General features: G+C 52.5%; 1 protein-coding gene across 1 annotated transcript; it reads right to left on the bottom strand.

The window, feature by feature from the left end:
* Positions 1 to 3,262: 3,262 nt before the first annotated feature.
* On the bottom strand, positions 3,263 to 14,690 carry Cdr2l (cerebellar degeneration related protein 2 like). Its single transcript, XM_010630755.3, has 5 exons — positions 14,578 to 14,690; positions 8,656 to 8,768; positions 8,132 to 8,280; positions 7,055 to 7,219; positions 3,263 to 5,852 (listed from the first exon to the last, which is right to left on the bottom strand). The coding sequence occupies exons 1-5, from the start codon at positions 14,654 to 14,656 to the stop codon at positions 4,961 to 4,963; spliced, it is 1,398 nt and encodes a 465-aa protein (XP_010629057.1). The 5' UTR covers positions 14,657 to 14,690; the 3' UTR covers positions 3,263 to 4,960.
* Between the last annotated feature and the right edge of the window lie 6 nt (positions 14,691 to 14,696).

The following is a 14,696-nucleotide window of genomic DNA, read 5'->3' as shown; positions in this document are numbered from 1 at the left end:
CCTATCCTCCTAGTCGCACGCCTCGTCTTCCTTTTCTTTCTTTATCATTATTATTATTTTTTGGTACCGGGGATCGAACTCGGGTCCTTGTGCGCCAGGCGGTGGAACCACTGAACTGAATCCTCGGCCCTTGTCCTTTTAATGCTTTGCTTTACCTTTATTTTTAAATCCACGATTTTTGTTTTTGTTTTTTTAAACGGTCTCATGGCCGGGGATTTAGCTCAGTGGTTCCACCGCCTGCCTCGCAAGCACAAGGATCCGAGTTCAATCCCCGGTACAAAGCCAAGAAACAGAGTCTCACTATGTGATTCAGGCTGGCCATGAACTCACTTTGTAGCCCAGGCTGGGCTCAAACGTGTGGCTGTCCTTCTGCCCCAGCGTCCCAAGTGTATGATGGCACCATACTTTTCTAATTTGATTGCCCGTCTTCTAGCTAGACTGTAAGCTCCAAGAAGGCATCGGCACATTGCTGTATTCCGATCATCCAGGACTCAGTGTGTCATGGGCACTCCACAAATTACTGATCAAGTGAATTCTGTGGGAATGCATTTTAAAAGTTAAGTGCAGGTAGAGGGGCTGGGGAGGGCAGGTAGAGCTGAGTTAGGACTTCAGGTCTGTTCACAAGACAGTGAGGGGAGGCAGGTCACAGATGGAAATGTTTTAGAAACCCGGACCCCCCACCCTCTTCCAGCTTTATGGAGAGAACAACTCAATAAAGGTTAGTAATTCTTAGTAATGCTTGTGGTTTCTTAATGAAGAGTTCTATTTTTAGGAAAAAGCATAATTATGTAGAAAAATGTGCCCCTGGGAGATTTTTAACTGTCCCCTGGGGGTCCTAGCTGCTGAAACAGGAAATTGTCATTGAGTCCAGCGTTGCCATCGCAGCATTGAGAGAAGAAACCATTTTATTTTCTTTGTAACCTTCTTTTGGGCTGTAGGCTGGAAGGAGAGTCTCCTGGGTTCCTCTCTAACTGACTTAGTCCCAAGATCCCAGAGGAAACAGACGTCTCCATGGTGACTGGAATAAGCTGCTCAGAGAAGCAAAGTCAGGTACTCGCTCAGGTCTAGGGCTGAGGATTATGAGTAAAAGTCAGACCTTTCCAAGGCATCTGTGCTTGCCTGACCCAGAGCCACAGGAATAGGAAGCTGCAGATTTCCATGGCCCCAGATAAACACATCCTGCTTAGGCCATCTGGTGGCCTGGATTCTGGGAGAGATGAGGGTAGAGGAAAGAATGAGATAAGCTGCCCTGGAGTGGAGAGAAGAGCAGCTGGCAGGCTCCTCTCACCTGCCAAAGCCAGGAACCATCCAGAGTGGGGGCCCTGCTGGGAGAGGAGCCACCTGTTCCTTTAGAAAAGCAGGCCCTTAAAGGGAGGCCAGTGATCTCCTTTCCCTCTCGGTCCTCCATAGGTTGAGCTGGTGCCCCAGGGAGGGAACTTTCACAGGAGAGAGAGGAAGGAGAGGAAGAAAGGATAAGGAATCAGAATCACTGAAACATTCCTGGGAGCTGAGGACCTTGCAGACACTTTCTCTGTGGCCTCTGTTTTGGGGGGAAGCCTAGTGTGGGGAAGGCTCCGTGGAATTTTTTTTTCTTTTTTTTTTTTTTTCCAGCACCAGGGATCGAACTCAGGACCTTGAGCATACAAGGGAAGTGTGGCACCACTGAGCTAAATCCCCAGCCTAAATTCCCCCCCCACCCAAATGCCATGGATCAGAGGCCTTTCACAGCTCAACATTATGTGGACATTGGGGACAGGTAGCGAGGCACAGTGGAGTCAGCCAGGCCTGAGTTTGCATATTTCTATGTGATCTTGAATTATAATTTATCCTCTAAATCTCCATTTCCTGATCAGCAAAACAGATCTTATAGCTGCCTCATGAAGTTCCTGAGGGTATTGAACACAGGCAAAGCACTTAACACAGTGACTGGCATAAAGTCAGCAAAAATGCACCAAAAATTAGCTGCTACTTTCTTTTTTCTTTTAGAGACCTGGTGACTATTCACTTTTTTGTCTGTAGTTCTGGGGTAGGAAATCCATTCTGACTATGTAGCTCTATCCTGACTTTTTTTCCTTCTTTCCACAGTATGCTCCCTGGCATGAGGAAGTTGGCCAGGCTGCCCCCTACTTCCTTTACCACCAGCTTGTCTGTCTGGATCACTGAAATAGCCACTGCCCCGCCGGCTTTCAACTCAGTTTTGGGGGAGGGTCTAGGTGGGCCTGGCTGGCCAGTTCCCCCATCATGGAGGTTCTGTGGGTTTGGCCTTGCGAATGGGGAAGGTGTCAGATCAGCGAAGGAGAGAGCTGGAGAAAGAAACCCACAAAGCAGCAGGGAATATCTGCTGGCTAGGCTCCAGGTGGTGATCAGTGGGAGGAAGGGGCAGTAGAAAAACTGAGGGAGAGGACACGGCACTTGCTGAGCTTGCACAAGGCCCTGGGTTCCAGCACCATAAAAACAGAAATGCCAAGGGAGCAGGGAGCTGGATATAGGCTTCAGAGAGCTTGCTTTGCTTCTTGGTTGTGACAGTTCTGTGTGAGCAGGGCAGGGAGAGGTCCATCGGCACAGGGGTGTCCTCTGAAAGGAGGGCTGGGTGGGATTGGCAGTGTGAGTGACAGCAGATATCCCAAGGTACTGCTCAGTGGTAGGGATGGAGCCCAGGGCCTCATGCACACTAGGCAGGTGCCACTAAGCTATTTCTTCAGCCTCAAGGTGCCTCCCTGATCCAAATACGCAGGAATGTTTCCAGGCCTGAGACATCTACACTTGGGGAGACTAGTCTGTCCAGACTTGGAGATGCCAAGGTGGGGCATGGGAACTTTGAAAAAAGCCCACTTATTTTGCGAGGTAAATGGAAAACTGAAGGATTTTCTCATCACATCTGCACCATGAAAGTGGAGTCAGTGAAATCTTGGAGGTGGCAGGTTCTGCACCACAAGCTCAACTTCTCAGTACCCCAGTGATATGGACATGAGACAGACTTGGAAAGGGGCGAGAGTAAACCAGCAGAATGTGAACACCACAGGGCTGGGAGCTCTGTCTGTTCTGTTCACCACCGTCTCCCCACCATGACAAAAGCTACCGTCAGCATGCCCAGGGACCTCTGGGATCCTGCCTCCTGCCATATTGAGTAGTTTGGAGGGAAGCAGGACAAGGCCCTGATTAGGCTCACAGGAAAGGCCCTGGAGAGCAGAGCTCAGATCCTTCCCTTCCCTGTGGTGGGCGTGGAAGAAGGCAGGCTCGTGAGACTCAGAGACACTGGCTTCAGGGCTGTTTTCTGCTTTTAGAATACTGGTTCATTTTTTATTAAAGAAGAGAATAAAGCATTTGTAAATATATTTCTCTCATGTATACTTCAAAGGTGACACTGGTCAGCTGCTACAGAGCCGGGGAGTGAAGAGGCCAGTGCTTCCCCTTACCCCATCTCCCCCAGATGACAGACACACATGAAGGGCCAAGAGCTGCCCAGCCCCAAGGACACAAAGGTTCTAGGCTGCACAAACAGAAGGACCCAGCCACCAGCTCATATCACAGTGCCGCCTGGAGCATAGGCGCATCTCCAGGGCTGTCAGGCGTGTGTGTTAAGAAAACCCCTTTACCCATTAGAAATAAATAAGGCATGAAGGTTCCCTCTGGGTTCCCAGCACAGAGGCCAGGGCTGCTGCCTTCCCACATTGTATGGCTCCTCTGATTTCTAGGGTCTCAGGAAGGATGGCAGAAGGAGCCAAAGCCTTGAAGGACTGCAGAGGGTAAGCTGGGGACCTGGGCATCTCTCAGCTGAAGTCTGTCTCTTTGAAGCCTTACACCAAAAGGCCGAAGCCCTGATCCAGCTGGGGCCTCGGAAGCCTCCACAAAGGTGGGAGGTAAAAAGCAGGTATTTTACAGGAGGGAAGGAAGGAACTTGTTCCTCATCCCCATCCCAATTCAGTGCTATTCAGTGTGGGTGAGAATCTTGAGCAGACCCGAGCGAAGAGGATCAGGGACAGACACTGGGGTCACTGGCTGGTGGCACGTGCCCAGGACATTCTGGGGGCTGTGGATGTGGCCTGCATCAGGGCTGGCCTGTAGCAAGTGTGGAGTGAACGAGACGTCATGGTCCCTGAGATGGGGGCAGGTGCAGAAGGGAGGCAGAGGTGGTGTGCAGACACGGGGACAGGGCTTCCCTCCATCCTGGCCCCCAGAAGGCTTATGCCCAGAAAGCACTTCTGGGGCTGGAACGTGGGGAGGCTGGCTCTGAGAGAAACGGGGATGCCACTTGTGTATGGCTGTCAGGGGGCTCCTTTATCCCCTCTTCTGATTGGCTATCAATCTGCAGTGGGCCGAGGGTTCTTGCCGGGGTTGGCGTGGTGCACTCAAGACCAGGGTGAGGCTTCCTGCTTTGCAAAGCAAGGGCATCTATGAGCTGCTCAGGACTCTGGGGGAGGGACAGCTGGTGTGCTATGGGAATGACAGCGCATTACGGCTGGCACAAAGCAGTGGGTGGTCCTGGAGACCCTAGGAGCCTGAACACTTGGCTCTTGGGGTCCCCTTTCAAGTGTTTCCAGTTGTGGCAAGCAGTCAAAGAAGACCTTGCATTGCAAATCTTGAGGAAAAACTGAATTTGGAAAAACAAAAAGAACAACAAAAAAGCCAACTAATCCAGAATGGCTTCCAGAAGCCTGGCCCTATCTGAGGGTGAGGCCCAGGTCAGGAAGCGGGAGCAAGGAGTGCTGGGGACAGGGCATTGGGGACGTTTGGCTTTGAAACTGAGCTATGCCTTTAGGTGGAAGCGGGTGGCCTGTCCCATCCACCGGAAGCATGGAGCGTCCCCAGATCAGAAGGGCTTTGTTCCTCGCACACTGATAGAGGCCACCTGCTGGGATATATTGCTCCTAAAGGACTCTCTTATTTGTCACAGGCTGTGTGGTCCAGGCATGAGGGACCCCATGGCCTGGAGCCTGGGTAGGATCAGGCCACTAAAGGGTCACTTGCTGCTGTGTGTCTTGACTTTGGTGGCATTGATGTCGGCCTTGGTCTTCTGGATCCTGGCAAAGATCTCCTTGAAGAGCGCCTTGTACTCAGGCTGGCTCTGCTCCAGCCGCTTGTCCACGGCCTCCACGTGCTGGCTCAGGCTCTTCTCCCCTGCCCTGGCCTCCCCCTGGCCTTCCTCGCCCCCGCACAGGTCCCTCCACGAGCTGTCTCGGGAGATGGGCCTCGAGGTCTGCACGCCTGCGTGCCGCACCCCTGCCCCATGCTGCCGGCACTTGCTCAGCAGCTCCTCGTACTTCTCCAGCAGCGCATGGTACTGCTCGTCCACCTCCCGCAGGATGGACATACCGCGCCTGCGCACGCTGTTGGCGTGGAGTGTGAGGTTGCCAGCGTGCCGGCCAGCGGGGTCTTTGGCCACGATGGCGTTGAGCGCCGTGTCGCTGCAGCTCTTGCGCACCGTGTGGCCTGGGGAGGTGGCGGGCGAGGAGACACCGTCCTGAGTGCCAGAGTTGCCCCCGCTCCCTGGCTGGGGGTCGTCAGCCTCAGGGGCCTGCGTGAGCGGTGCCAGCAGTGCCTCGGCCAGGTGATCGTCCCGGCCCAGCAGGTAGGTCTTGGCCTGCTTCATCTGCTGCAGCTCCAGGAGCTCGGCTTCCAGCTCCTGCACACGCAGGCGGCAGCCCTCCATCTCACACAGCTGGCGTTCCAGCTCCGTGTACTCCTGCAGCACAGCCGTGTACTCGCGCTCCGCCCGCTCCTTGCGCTGCCGCTCCTGGCTCACTTGGGAGCGCAGCACCCCCACCAGGGTCTGCAATCGCTCGTTCTCCTGCTCCAGGGGTCGAGGGCCCAGCTCCAGGGAGGAACTATGCAGGCGGAAGCCATCCTCACACCTGGCGGGGAGATGGGCAGGTCGTCTCGGCAACGGCTCCCAGCCTAGCGTCAGACACCCGGCTGGCTCTTCTGTCTGTCCTCCGAGTCATCCCTACCCCGCTTTCCCTGGAGGCTGGTCACTGGGGGCGGCCTCAGCCAGCATTCCTGCTGTCTCCTGGCTCTGCAATGGTAGGCAGGGGTGTTTTCTCCCCAGGCCTTGTCTCTGGATGGTCCAGCCAGGCAGCCCTCTGCATACCTGCTTACTTCTGGTAATCTCCCTCACCTTGCCTACGGATGGTGCAACCCTAGGGTGCTACAGTTCCATACAGTTTCTCTTCTCTAATAACCTCCCCTCTATTATTCTGTGCAAGGACTCTATTTTTTATTTCATTTATTTTTTGGTATTTGAGACAGGGTCACACTGTATAGTTTAGGCCAACACCATGCCTGACTAAAGACTCATTTAAAACACCCAGTAAATACATGATCTGAGCTAGGTTTGGAGGTGCACACCTGTAATCCCAGTATTCTGGAGGCTGAGGCAGGAGGATTGTAAGTTGGAGTTCAGTCTGGGCAATTTACTGACTTAGTGAGACTCTGTCTCAACATTTAAGAAAAGGAACACAGGGCCTGGGATGTAGCTCAGTGTGAAGGCCCTGGGTTCAATTCCAAGTAGCACAAAACAGAATCTATCCCTCTCTCCTACAGCGCTGGGGATCGAACCCAAGACATCGTACATATTAGGCAAGCACTCTACCATGAACTACACTACCACACTGCATTCTTTTCTTTTCACTTCACTTCTTTTTCTTTTTTGGTACCAGGGATTGAACTGGCCCTCATTTCATTTCTTTTCTTTCTGTCTGTCTGTGTCTGTCTGTCTTAGATTTAATTGGAACTGAAAGGTACAGGGCTTAACCCTTCCTGGATTAGAACCCTGGCTATGCCTCTTACTAAACACATGACCTTGGATAAGACACTTAACCTACGAGCTTCAATTTTCTCATCTCAGTAGTGGTCTGAGTAAAACACACTTCGCAGAAGGTGATACATGTTAATCAGCCCAGTAGTAGCGCATAGCTAGTGCAGCTATTGTAAGTGTCCTTAGGACAGCCTCACTGATGACCTGAACAAGGCCCCAGCCCTTCTTCCCACCTGCTGCCTGGTGTCCATCTCCTCCTTCCTCCCCTGGGTGGCAGTCTCAGGACTCTGAGACACCTACCGTGGGCTTGTGCACAGCTCCTTGAGGCAGGGGAAGGTATGGATGGTTCGCCTGCGTTCCCGCTTCTCCCGGCGCACGTGCAGTTGCTCCAGACCCCGCAGCTGCTCCACCTGGGCCTGCAGCTCCTCCACCTGGGCCTGCAGACGCTCCACAGTTTCTGTCAGCCTGGAGTTGGAGCATGGGGAACACATGGTTTTGTTTGTTTGTTTTGCAGCAGTGCAGGGCCTTCATAGTGGGCTACATCTCAGCCCTTTTTCATTTTTAAAAGTTTATTTTTCTTTTGTGGTACTGGGGATTGAACCCAGGGCTTTTGTGCTGAGCTACATCCTTGTGCTCTTTAAAAAATTTTGAGACAGGATCTCACTAAGTCACTAAGTTGCCCAGGCTGAGTTTTAACTTGTGATCCTTCTGCCTCAGCCTCCCAGAGTGCTGGGATGATAGATGTGTGTCACTACACCTGGCTATAGGAAAAGGTTTTTGGTTTGGTATGAGGGATTGAATCCAGGACCTTACACTTGCCAGGCAGGTGTGGCACCACTGAGCTAAATCCCCAACCCTGGGAAAAGTTTTAAAAGGACAGCCCTCTTCACGGAAGCCCAGGTTCCCCGTAGATGAAGGGACGTGGGGCTGGGGACAGACAGGCAGCTTCAGGCCATTCTGTCTGAAGTCAGGTAGGGAACTCTCTACAGCCCTAGGAGCTACCTTTCTCTCATACCTCCCAGACCCTTCTCACCCAGCCCCTCGGCTCCTTGTACACTCCTCTATCATATGGCACCCTGCACCTCTGCCTTCTCTCTCAGCCATGAGCTCCTACAGGGCAGGCCAGTGTCTCGGCATCCCCACCATTGTATTCCCAATACCTAAAACCGAGCCGGGTGCACAACTGGTACTTTAAGAAGGGTTGAGGGCTGAATGTCAAACCATGAAAAATTGACAAGGTCAAACTCACTACAACCCCAGGGTCCTCAGCCTGGGCCACTGGGAGAAATGCCCGAGACCCTCCTACCAGTCCAGATAGCCAGGGGTGCCCAGGCCCAGGCCCCGCTCTTGCCAACCCAGCCTCAGCCCAGCCCTTACCCATGGATTTTCTGCTGGGCAGCCTTACTCTCCACCACCAGCCTCTGGTTGGTCAGTTCCAGGTCTCGGGCTGTCAGGTCCAGCTGCTCGTACACTTTGGCATGTTGCTCATTCACATGCCGCAGCATGTCCAGCTGCTTGGTTAGGTACTACAGGGTGAGGAGTAAACTTTAGAATGGGTCAGGGGTAAATGTTTCCTCCCACTCCTAGAGGCAGAGGACCAGTAGGGCTGCCCGGGACAGTTTACAAGTTATGACCTGCTGAAGGCGGTTGGACCAAGCCCGTGTCTACTAAGAGGGTACCTTTTGGAAGGGGTGAAGGTAGGGCAGGGATAAGGGGAAAAAATGAGAACCAAGACCTGTCATGTAAAGGTACAAGACCCCAATAATGAATGTAACTGTACTGTATACCTAAAATGTACCAATAAACTCAATAAAAGAAGAAAAAAAAGAGGGTACCTTTTGCAAAGTTGCACAAAGGTGCACCCAGGCCAAGGGCACTTGATGGGTAGGGGGAGCCCTCACCTCGATCTCTTGCACTTGCTCCTCGTTGGTGGAATACATCTGCTGCAGGGACTCCTCCAGTTCCTTGTTCCTCTCCAGCAGGGTCTTCCCCAGCTCTGCGGCCAAGTGCAAGTCTGGGGAGGGGGCCAGAATGGGGGACACAGCAACATGAGACAGTCAGAGGCTCCCACTAATGCTCCAGGCATTCATTCTGGGCTCGCTGGAGGACTCCCAGGCAGGCTGCTCCCTGGGAGCCTTCAAGCCTAGGAGGAGAGGAAGCCAGAGCTAAGTTTTAGTACTGCTGTCACTTCTCTCCACGGTGCCCTCTCCCAGATACACTTCTTTTCCTCCCTCAAGTCTGCACTTAAATGTCATCTTCTCTAGGGAGGTCTTCTCCAACCATAAGACTCAGGTCATAGCCTCTCTGGTACTGCTTCTTTCCCTTACTTACTTTTTCTCCCTAGCATTTCATACCCTCTAAATTATCAAAGATACTCACTTACTTTACTGATTGTGAGTCAGGGCACAGGGATCTTTATGTTTTGTCCACTGATATCCCCAGGCCCTAGAACAGTACCTGGCACAGGTATCACCACTCACCAGTAGAGCACCCCCGGGTTTAATCCCCAGTGCTGATAAAACAAAGCAGAACAGTCTGTGTTTGCGGTCTGGGGGGAGGGGAGAAACAGGGTGGAAAAGGAAAATATACCAGCCAGAGAAAGGTGCTGTTAACATTTTGGTGACCATCCTTCCAGGCAGTGCTTAAAGTATCTCTAGATCTGCCAGAAACAGGTAAAGTTTGGTCTTTTTTATTTTATGGGGCTATTTCCTAAAATGTTCTCAATCTAGGCCAATAGTGGAAATCTGGAGTAAGATGCATAAAGGCAATTCTACTGGGGCCCATGTGATGTGGTTCAAGGACTCAGCTCAGTGATGCTTTCCTTTTCTAGACACGGTGATCATTTGGGTTCCCTAGAGGATGGATGGGCCTTTATTCCCTCTTGGCAAGTTTCATTGCTATGGTTGGTTCCACGGAGCCATTTGCTTCACATCAGATAGGTCTGGACTGGGGGCTCCCTTCTTCTTCTTCTTTTTCCCCCAGTACTGGGGATCAAACCAAACTCAGGACCTTGACTATGCAAGGCAGGTGTGGTGCCACTGAGTTAAATCCCTGGCCCTAGGGCGCTCCCTTCTTGATGGGCCCTAGAGAGCAAGGACTCTGGAAGTGCAGTTGAGAAAAGGGCCTTGGCTGACTTTCAGCCAAGCAGGGGGCAGAACTGACATCATCATATGAAAGGCAGAGGAGCCAGGCAGGGTGGCGCATGCCTGTAATTCCAGTAATCTGGGAGGCTGAGGCAGGAGGATCAGAGTTCCAGCCCTAGATTTAGCGAGACCCTGTCTCAAAATAAAAAATATAAGGGCCAGGGATTTAGCTCAGTGGTGCCATCACCTGCCTCGCAAATGGAAGGTCCTGAGTTCAATCCCTGGTACCAAAAAACAAAAACAAAAAGCAAAAACAAAAAACAAAACAAAGCAAAAATGGGCTGGGGATGTAGCCTTAGTGCAAACACCCTGTGTTCAATCCCCAGAACTAAAAAAACAAAACAAAAAAAAGAGGGTCCTATGCAGTTACCAGTCCTGAAAAGGCCAAGTCACCATCAGAAACAAACGTGGAGTCTGCCCTCATGCCTAGAGGTGAGTTTTGAAATAGCTAGAGCAGGTCAGGCATGGTGGTGTGTACCTGTAATCCCAGCACTAGGGAGGCTGAGGCAGGAAGATCACTGCACATTTGAGGTCAGCCTGGGCTACATAGTGAGTTCAAGGCCAACCTGAACTACATAGTGAGACCCTGTGTCACAAAAAGAAAAGTAAATTAATAAAATGGAGCCAGAGTTGGGTCTCCATGGCTGGCTGAAGCCAGAGGAAGGCCTGTGCCTGGGTGTCTTGGGAAAGCAAAGCACAGCTCCTACCCTGGAGCCAGGGTGGGGAAAGGAAAGCAGTTTAAAAAAAAAAGAAAAGCACAGCTACTTTTTCTGCAAGTCAGGCAAATGTCTGGCAGCGCCTACAAAGCATGATGTTTGATGTTATGGTTGCTGAACTACAGGCCTGTGTTATGTCACGTGCTTGGCAATAACTGGGGGCCACTGCTAGTTCATGATGAGAGAGCAACACTACCTTCCTATTTTCTGTGACTGGATGATAAGCATTCAACTTATCCTCACACTGTAGCCAATAATTCTGATATAAATGAAGAAGGACAAACCAGGCGAGGTGACACACAGCTGTAATTGCAGCTACTTAGAAGGCTGAGGCAGGAGGATCGTGAGTTTGAGGCCAGCCTGGACTACATAGCCAGAGCCTTTCTCACAAAGCAAAAGCAAGAAAAACCAAAAAAAAAAAAGCACAGAAGGCCACCCTCCTGAATGCTTCCCTCCTTGGAACCAGAGAGTGGCCTGAGAACAGGCCATGACTCAACATAGGTTGCCCACATAGGGCTCCTGCAACTTAACCAGAATCCAAGACCACAGAATCTGACAGAGATAAGCAAAGGCCAAGTGTACCTGCAACATCAGGGATGTGTGATTCTCCTGATGCCCACAGGCTGGAGAGGAATAAACCTCACCGCAAACAGGGACAGTGAAGGCAGTGGTTTTATATGTAGCAATGCCCCAGAGGCTGAGAGGGAATAGCAGGGAGCCTCAGGGGTGTCTCTGAAAAGAAACCTGAAATCCCAGCACTCTGGGAGGCTAAGGCAGAAGGATCACAAGTTCGAGCCCAGGCTGGGCAATTTGGTGACAGTGAGATCCTGTCTCAAAATTTAACTTTTTTGGGGGGTTTTCTTTTTGTTTGCTGTTTTCTTTTCTTTCATTCTCTTTTTTTAATAAAAAATGTTTTGGGGGGTACTGGGGATCAAACTCTGGACCTTTTACTTGCAAGGCAGGCGGTGGAACCACTGAGCTAAATTCCCAGAGTTCACTAAAGAAATTTTTAATAAGGGCTGGGGATGTAGCTTAATGTAAAGGCTCTGGGTTCAATCCCTAGTACTGAAAAGAAAGAAAGGAAGTGAGGAAGAGTGAGAGAAAGAAAAAGAGGAAAAGAAACCTCACAATCACACTGCCCCACCTGACTTAAGATCAGTGAGGTAGGTGGGTACAACAGACTCCACAGTGGAGAGGTGGGAGAGGGACAGGGACTAGGCACAGGGGAGAGACAGAGGTCAAGGGCGTGAGGTGGAGGTGCAGGACACCAGCTCCAATCTGGTAGGCCTGAGAGGTCCTGCTCACAGTGCCCACGGCACAAGAGTCAGAAACTTGGGATCCACAGAATTGGGGTCAGGTCACATTCAGGGTAACCAGCACAGAGAAAGAACAGACCTTCTTTTTTTGCCATGTCAAAGCCTCCCCTGAGGTTGAGGACTCGAGGTCGGGCTAGGCAGAGGAGGAAAGGGCAGCTCTGTGACTCAGCAGCCACCCCACAGCCTGGACAGAGTTGTCCTCAGGGCCTGCTACACTGGGTCTAAGGTGGGGGAAGGAGGTGGGCAGAGAGAGGCCAGTTCTTTAATAATTAATGGCCTTTTCTATTTTTACAGTTGCTCGTGGTAGTGGGCAGAAGGAACACAGTGAATCTAGGGCTGGACCTATCCCAACCATCTCCTTCCAATCAAAGACAGGATCTCCAAGGCCAAACTTCTGGGAAGTGAAGTCCAGGCTTGCCCAAGGGTCACAGAAAAACAGACATGGAGGGAGACCAGATGGAAGGATAAAAAACCCACTCCCTGGGCCACCCAGAGGCCATCAGAGAGCTGCTGTGCAGAAGAGAATTTGGGGAAAGGGGATACAACAGCCACCTGATCCCCGCCGCAGTATGGTGTCCTTTGGCTGGTGCCCCACCCCACTGTCCAGCTCTCTGCCTGGTCTCCAAGGTCAGAGTGGGGCTGGTGCCTCTGTAGCTGTGCCTGGGACTTCTGCCGCCTCCTAACCACTCTTCCAGTCTTTGCACATAACTCCAGGCCTTGGGATAAGCATCCCTCCCCCTGGCATTCCAGGAGCCTGGGCTCAAACCTTTCTGAGTCTCTGTTTTCTGTCTCTGGGTTTAGGAGCCTGCAGAACTATTGGGACGGTTGTTAGTTAGATCCCATTTGTGTCTTCTCTGCTGGAATGTGCAAGCCCCTGAGGGTACAGATCATGTCCCCAGATCCCCAGGATCAGCTTAGCCCCAGCCCATGGCAAGCACACATCTGGGTTTTGGTGAAAAACTCCAGGTTCTTCCATGACTGTCTCACTACTGGTTTCCTTCTTGTTCCTGGGCTCCAGCTACCACTAGTGCGGCAGATCAGCAGGGCCCAAGAATTGGGGGCCCATCACCCACAAGACCGCAGAGCATAGCTGCTTAGCCCCACAGGAATCTCAATACCTCTCCCTCCCTAGAAGCTATATATTTCCCACCCCTATCCCTGGCTCCTTCCTTCCACATCTGGGCTGGGCACAGTACCAAACCTTCATTAGGGGCACAGGAACTAAATGAGACTGCAACCGTAATAAGCATCTGCTTTCCAGGGAGGCCATCTTCCCCAGAACTCAGCTTCTGATCTTTCCTTCTAATCCTGCCTCTTCCAGGAAGGCATCCCCTAATGCTGGGCCACTGATACTTCATTGCCAGCCGGACTCCTCCATCACCCAGGTATGCTGAGAGGGTCATGGCTGTGATTATTCCTAGCTCCCAAGATGATAATCTGGCATTTAAGTGGGTCGCGTAGGTGTTTGGGAAATGGAAAGTTTTGGGGAGAGTGTTCACGGGGAGGGGTTTGTCGCAGCCAGTATGGGGCATCTCACTGTGGAGAGCTGAGGCTGGAGTCCAGAGCACACATCTCAGCAGGGTCTAGCCCAGTACCCTCCATTTCACATGGGTCCCCTGAGGCTTGATTAACCCACAGTGCAAGGACAGGGCCTCATCTGTGTGTACATCATGGCTGTGTAGGGAAGTGGGTCAGGGCCAGGAAACAAAGGCACCAGGATATAGCTGGATTCCTCCTGTCATAGTTCTGGGGCCCCAGGGGATGGAGACCAAGGTGTGATGACACATGCTGTACCAGGCTTGTGCCTACACTATCCGGGCCTGCAGGTGACTGTGGAAAGGTCACTTTTCCCTGGACCCCTCCAGGGATGGAGTACCTTGGGGATCTGACTACTCTGGCAGGCCTTGGGCTTGACCCTCTCCTCCTTCCTGTCCCAACAGCCCCACCCCTGCTCCCAGTCATGCCACTTTGGCCACCTCATCACCAGATTCTGACCCTTTTCAGTTGCCCTCTCTGCCCTTAATGGTTACATGTGGAAGTGGCTCACTCTGGGCCCCAAGCCAGATCCTCTCGGAATCCTGAGCCATCTTGGAGGGACTTCTGGAGGAGAGGGGCTAGGCAACTTGTCCCTCTGGAAGGCAGACTGGAGGCGACTGCACTTTCTGCTTCTTCACTGGCATGGTCCTCATACCACCCGCTTCCTGAGTAGACAGAAGTGAGTTGGAGAAACTTCCTCGGTACCTACGGGGCTCAGAAGTCCTGGCAGGAATAAGTGCTGCTGAATTTGAAATGAAAGGCTGTCCTGTACATAGCCCCCTCCGGCCTCCAAGACTTCCAGCCAGTCCCCAGAGGCTAACTGTACTAGGGGCACCTGGGCAGTTGGTGCCTCTAAAATGAGATAGGCGAGACAGGTGACGGACGCCCTGTGGACTGGAGAGCTAGGGGTCACCCCCGCCCCCACTTCTGCAGGACTCCTCGGTCCCGTCCTGGCCAGCGGCCCTGTCTCCGTCCCCTTCCTGCGGACGAACTACTCCTAGGAGTCTGGGCGCGCCAGATCCTGCGTAGCCCTTCCCGGGGTGATACCGCCCAACAAAGGAGTAGCGGACTGGGTCGCGGGGCGCACCCCCTCTCCTGACCCCCGCGCTCACCCTGCTCCAGGTCCTGCTGATCGTACCAGGGCTCCTCTTCCTCTACGGAGAAGTCCTCCATCCCGGCGGCTCTCCGCATGGCCCCGCGGGCGGTGGTGGGAGGGCGCTGCGGCGGCGCG

This window comes from Fukomys damarensis, unplaced genomic scaffold, assembly GCF_012274545.1.
Source record: "Fukomys damarensis isolate Sample0158 unplaced genomic scaffold, DMR_v1.0_HiC HiC_scaffold_23, whole genome shotgun sequence".
Lineage (NCBI taxonomy): Eukaryota > Metazoa > Chordata > Mammalia > Rodentia > Bathyergidae > Fukomys > Fukomys damarensis.
The sequence above is the reverse complement of the archived record's forward strand: the minus strand, read 5'-3'. Positions and strand labels throughout refer to the sequence as shown.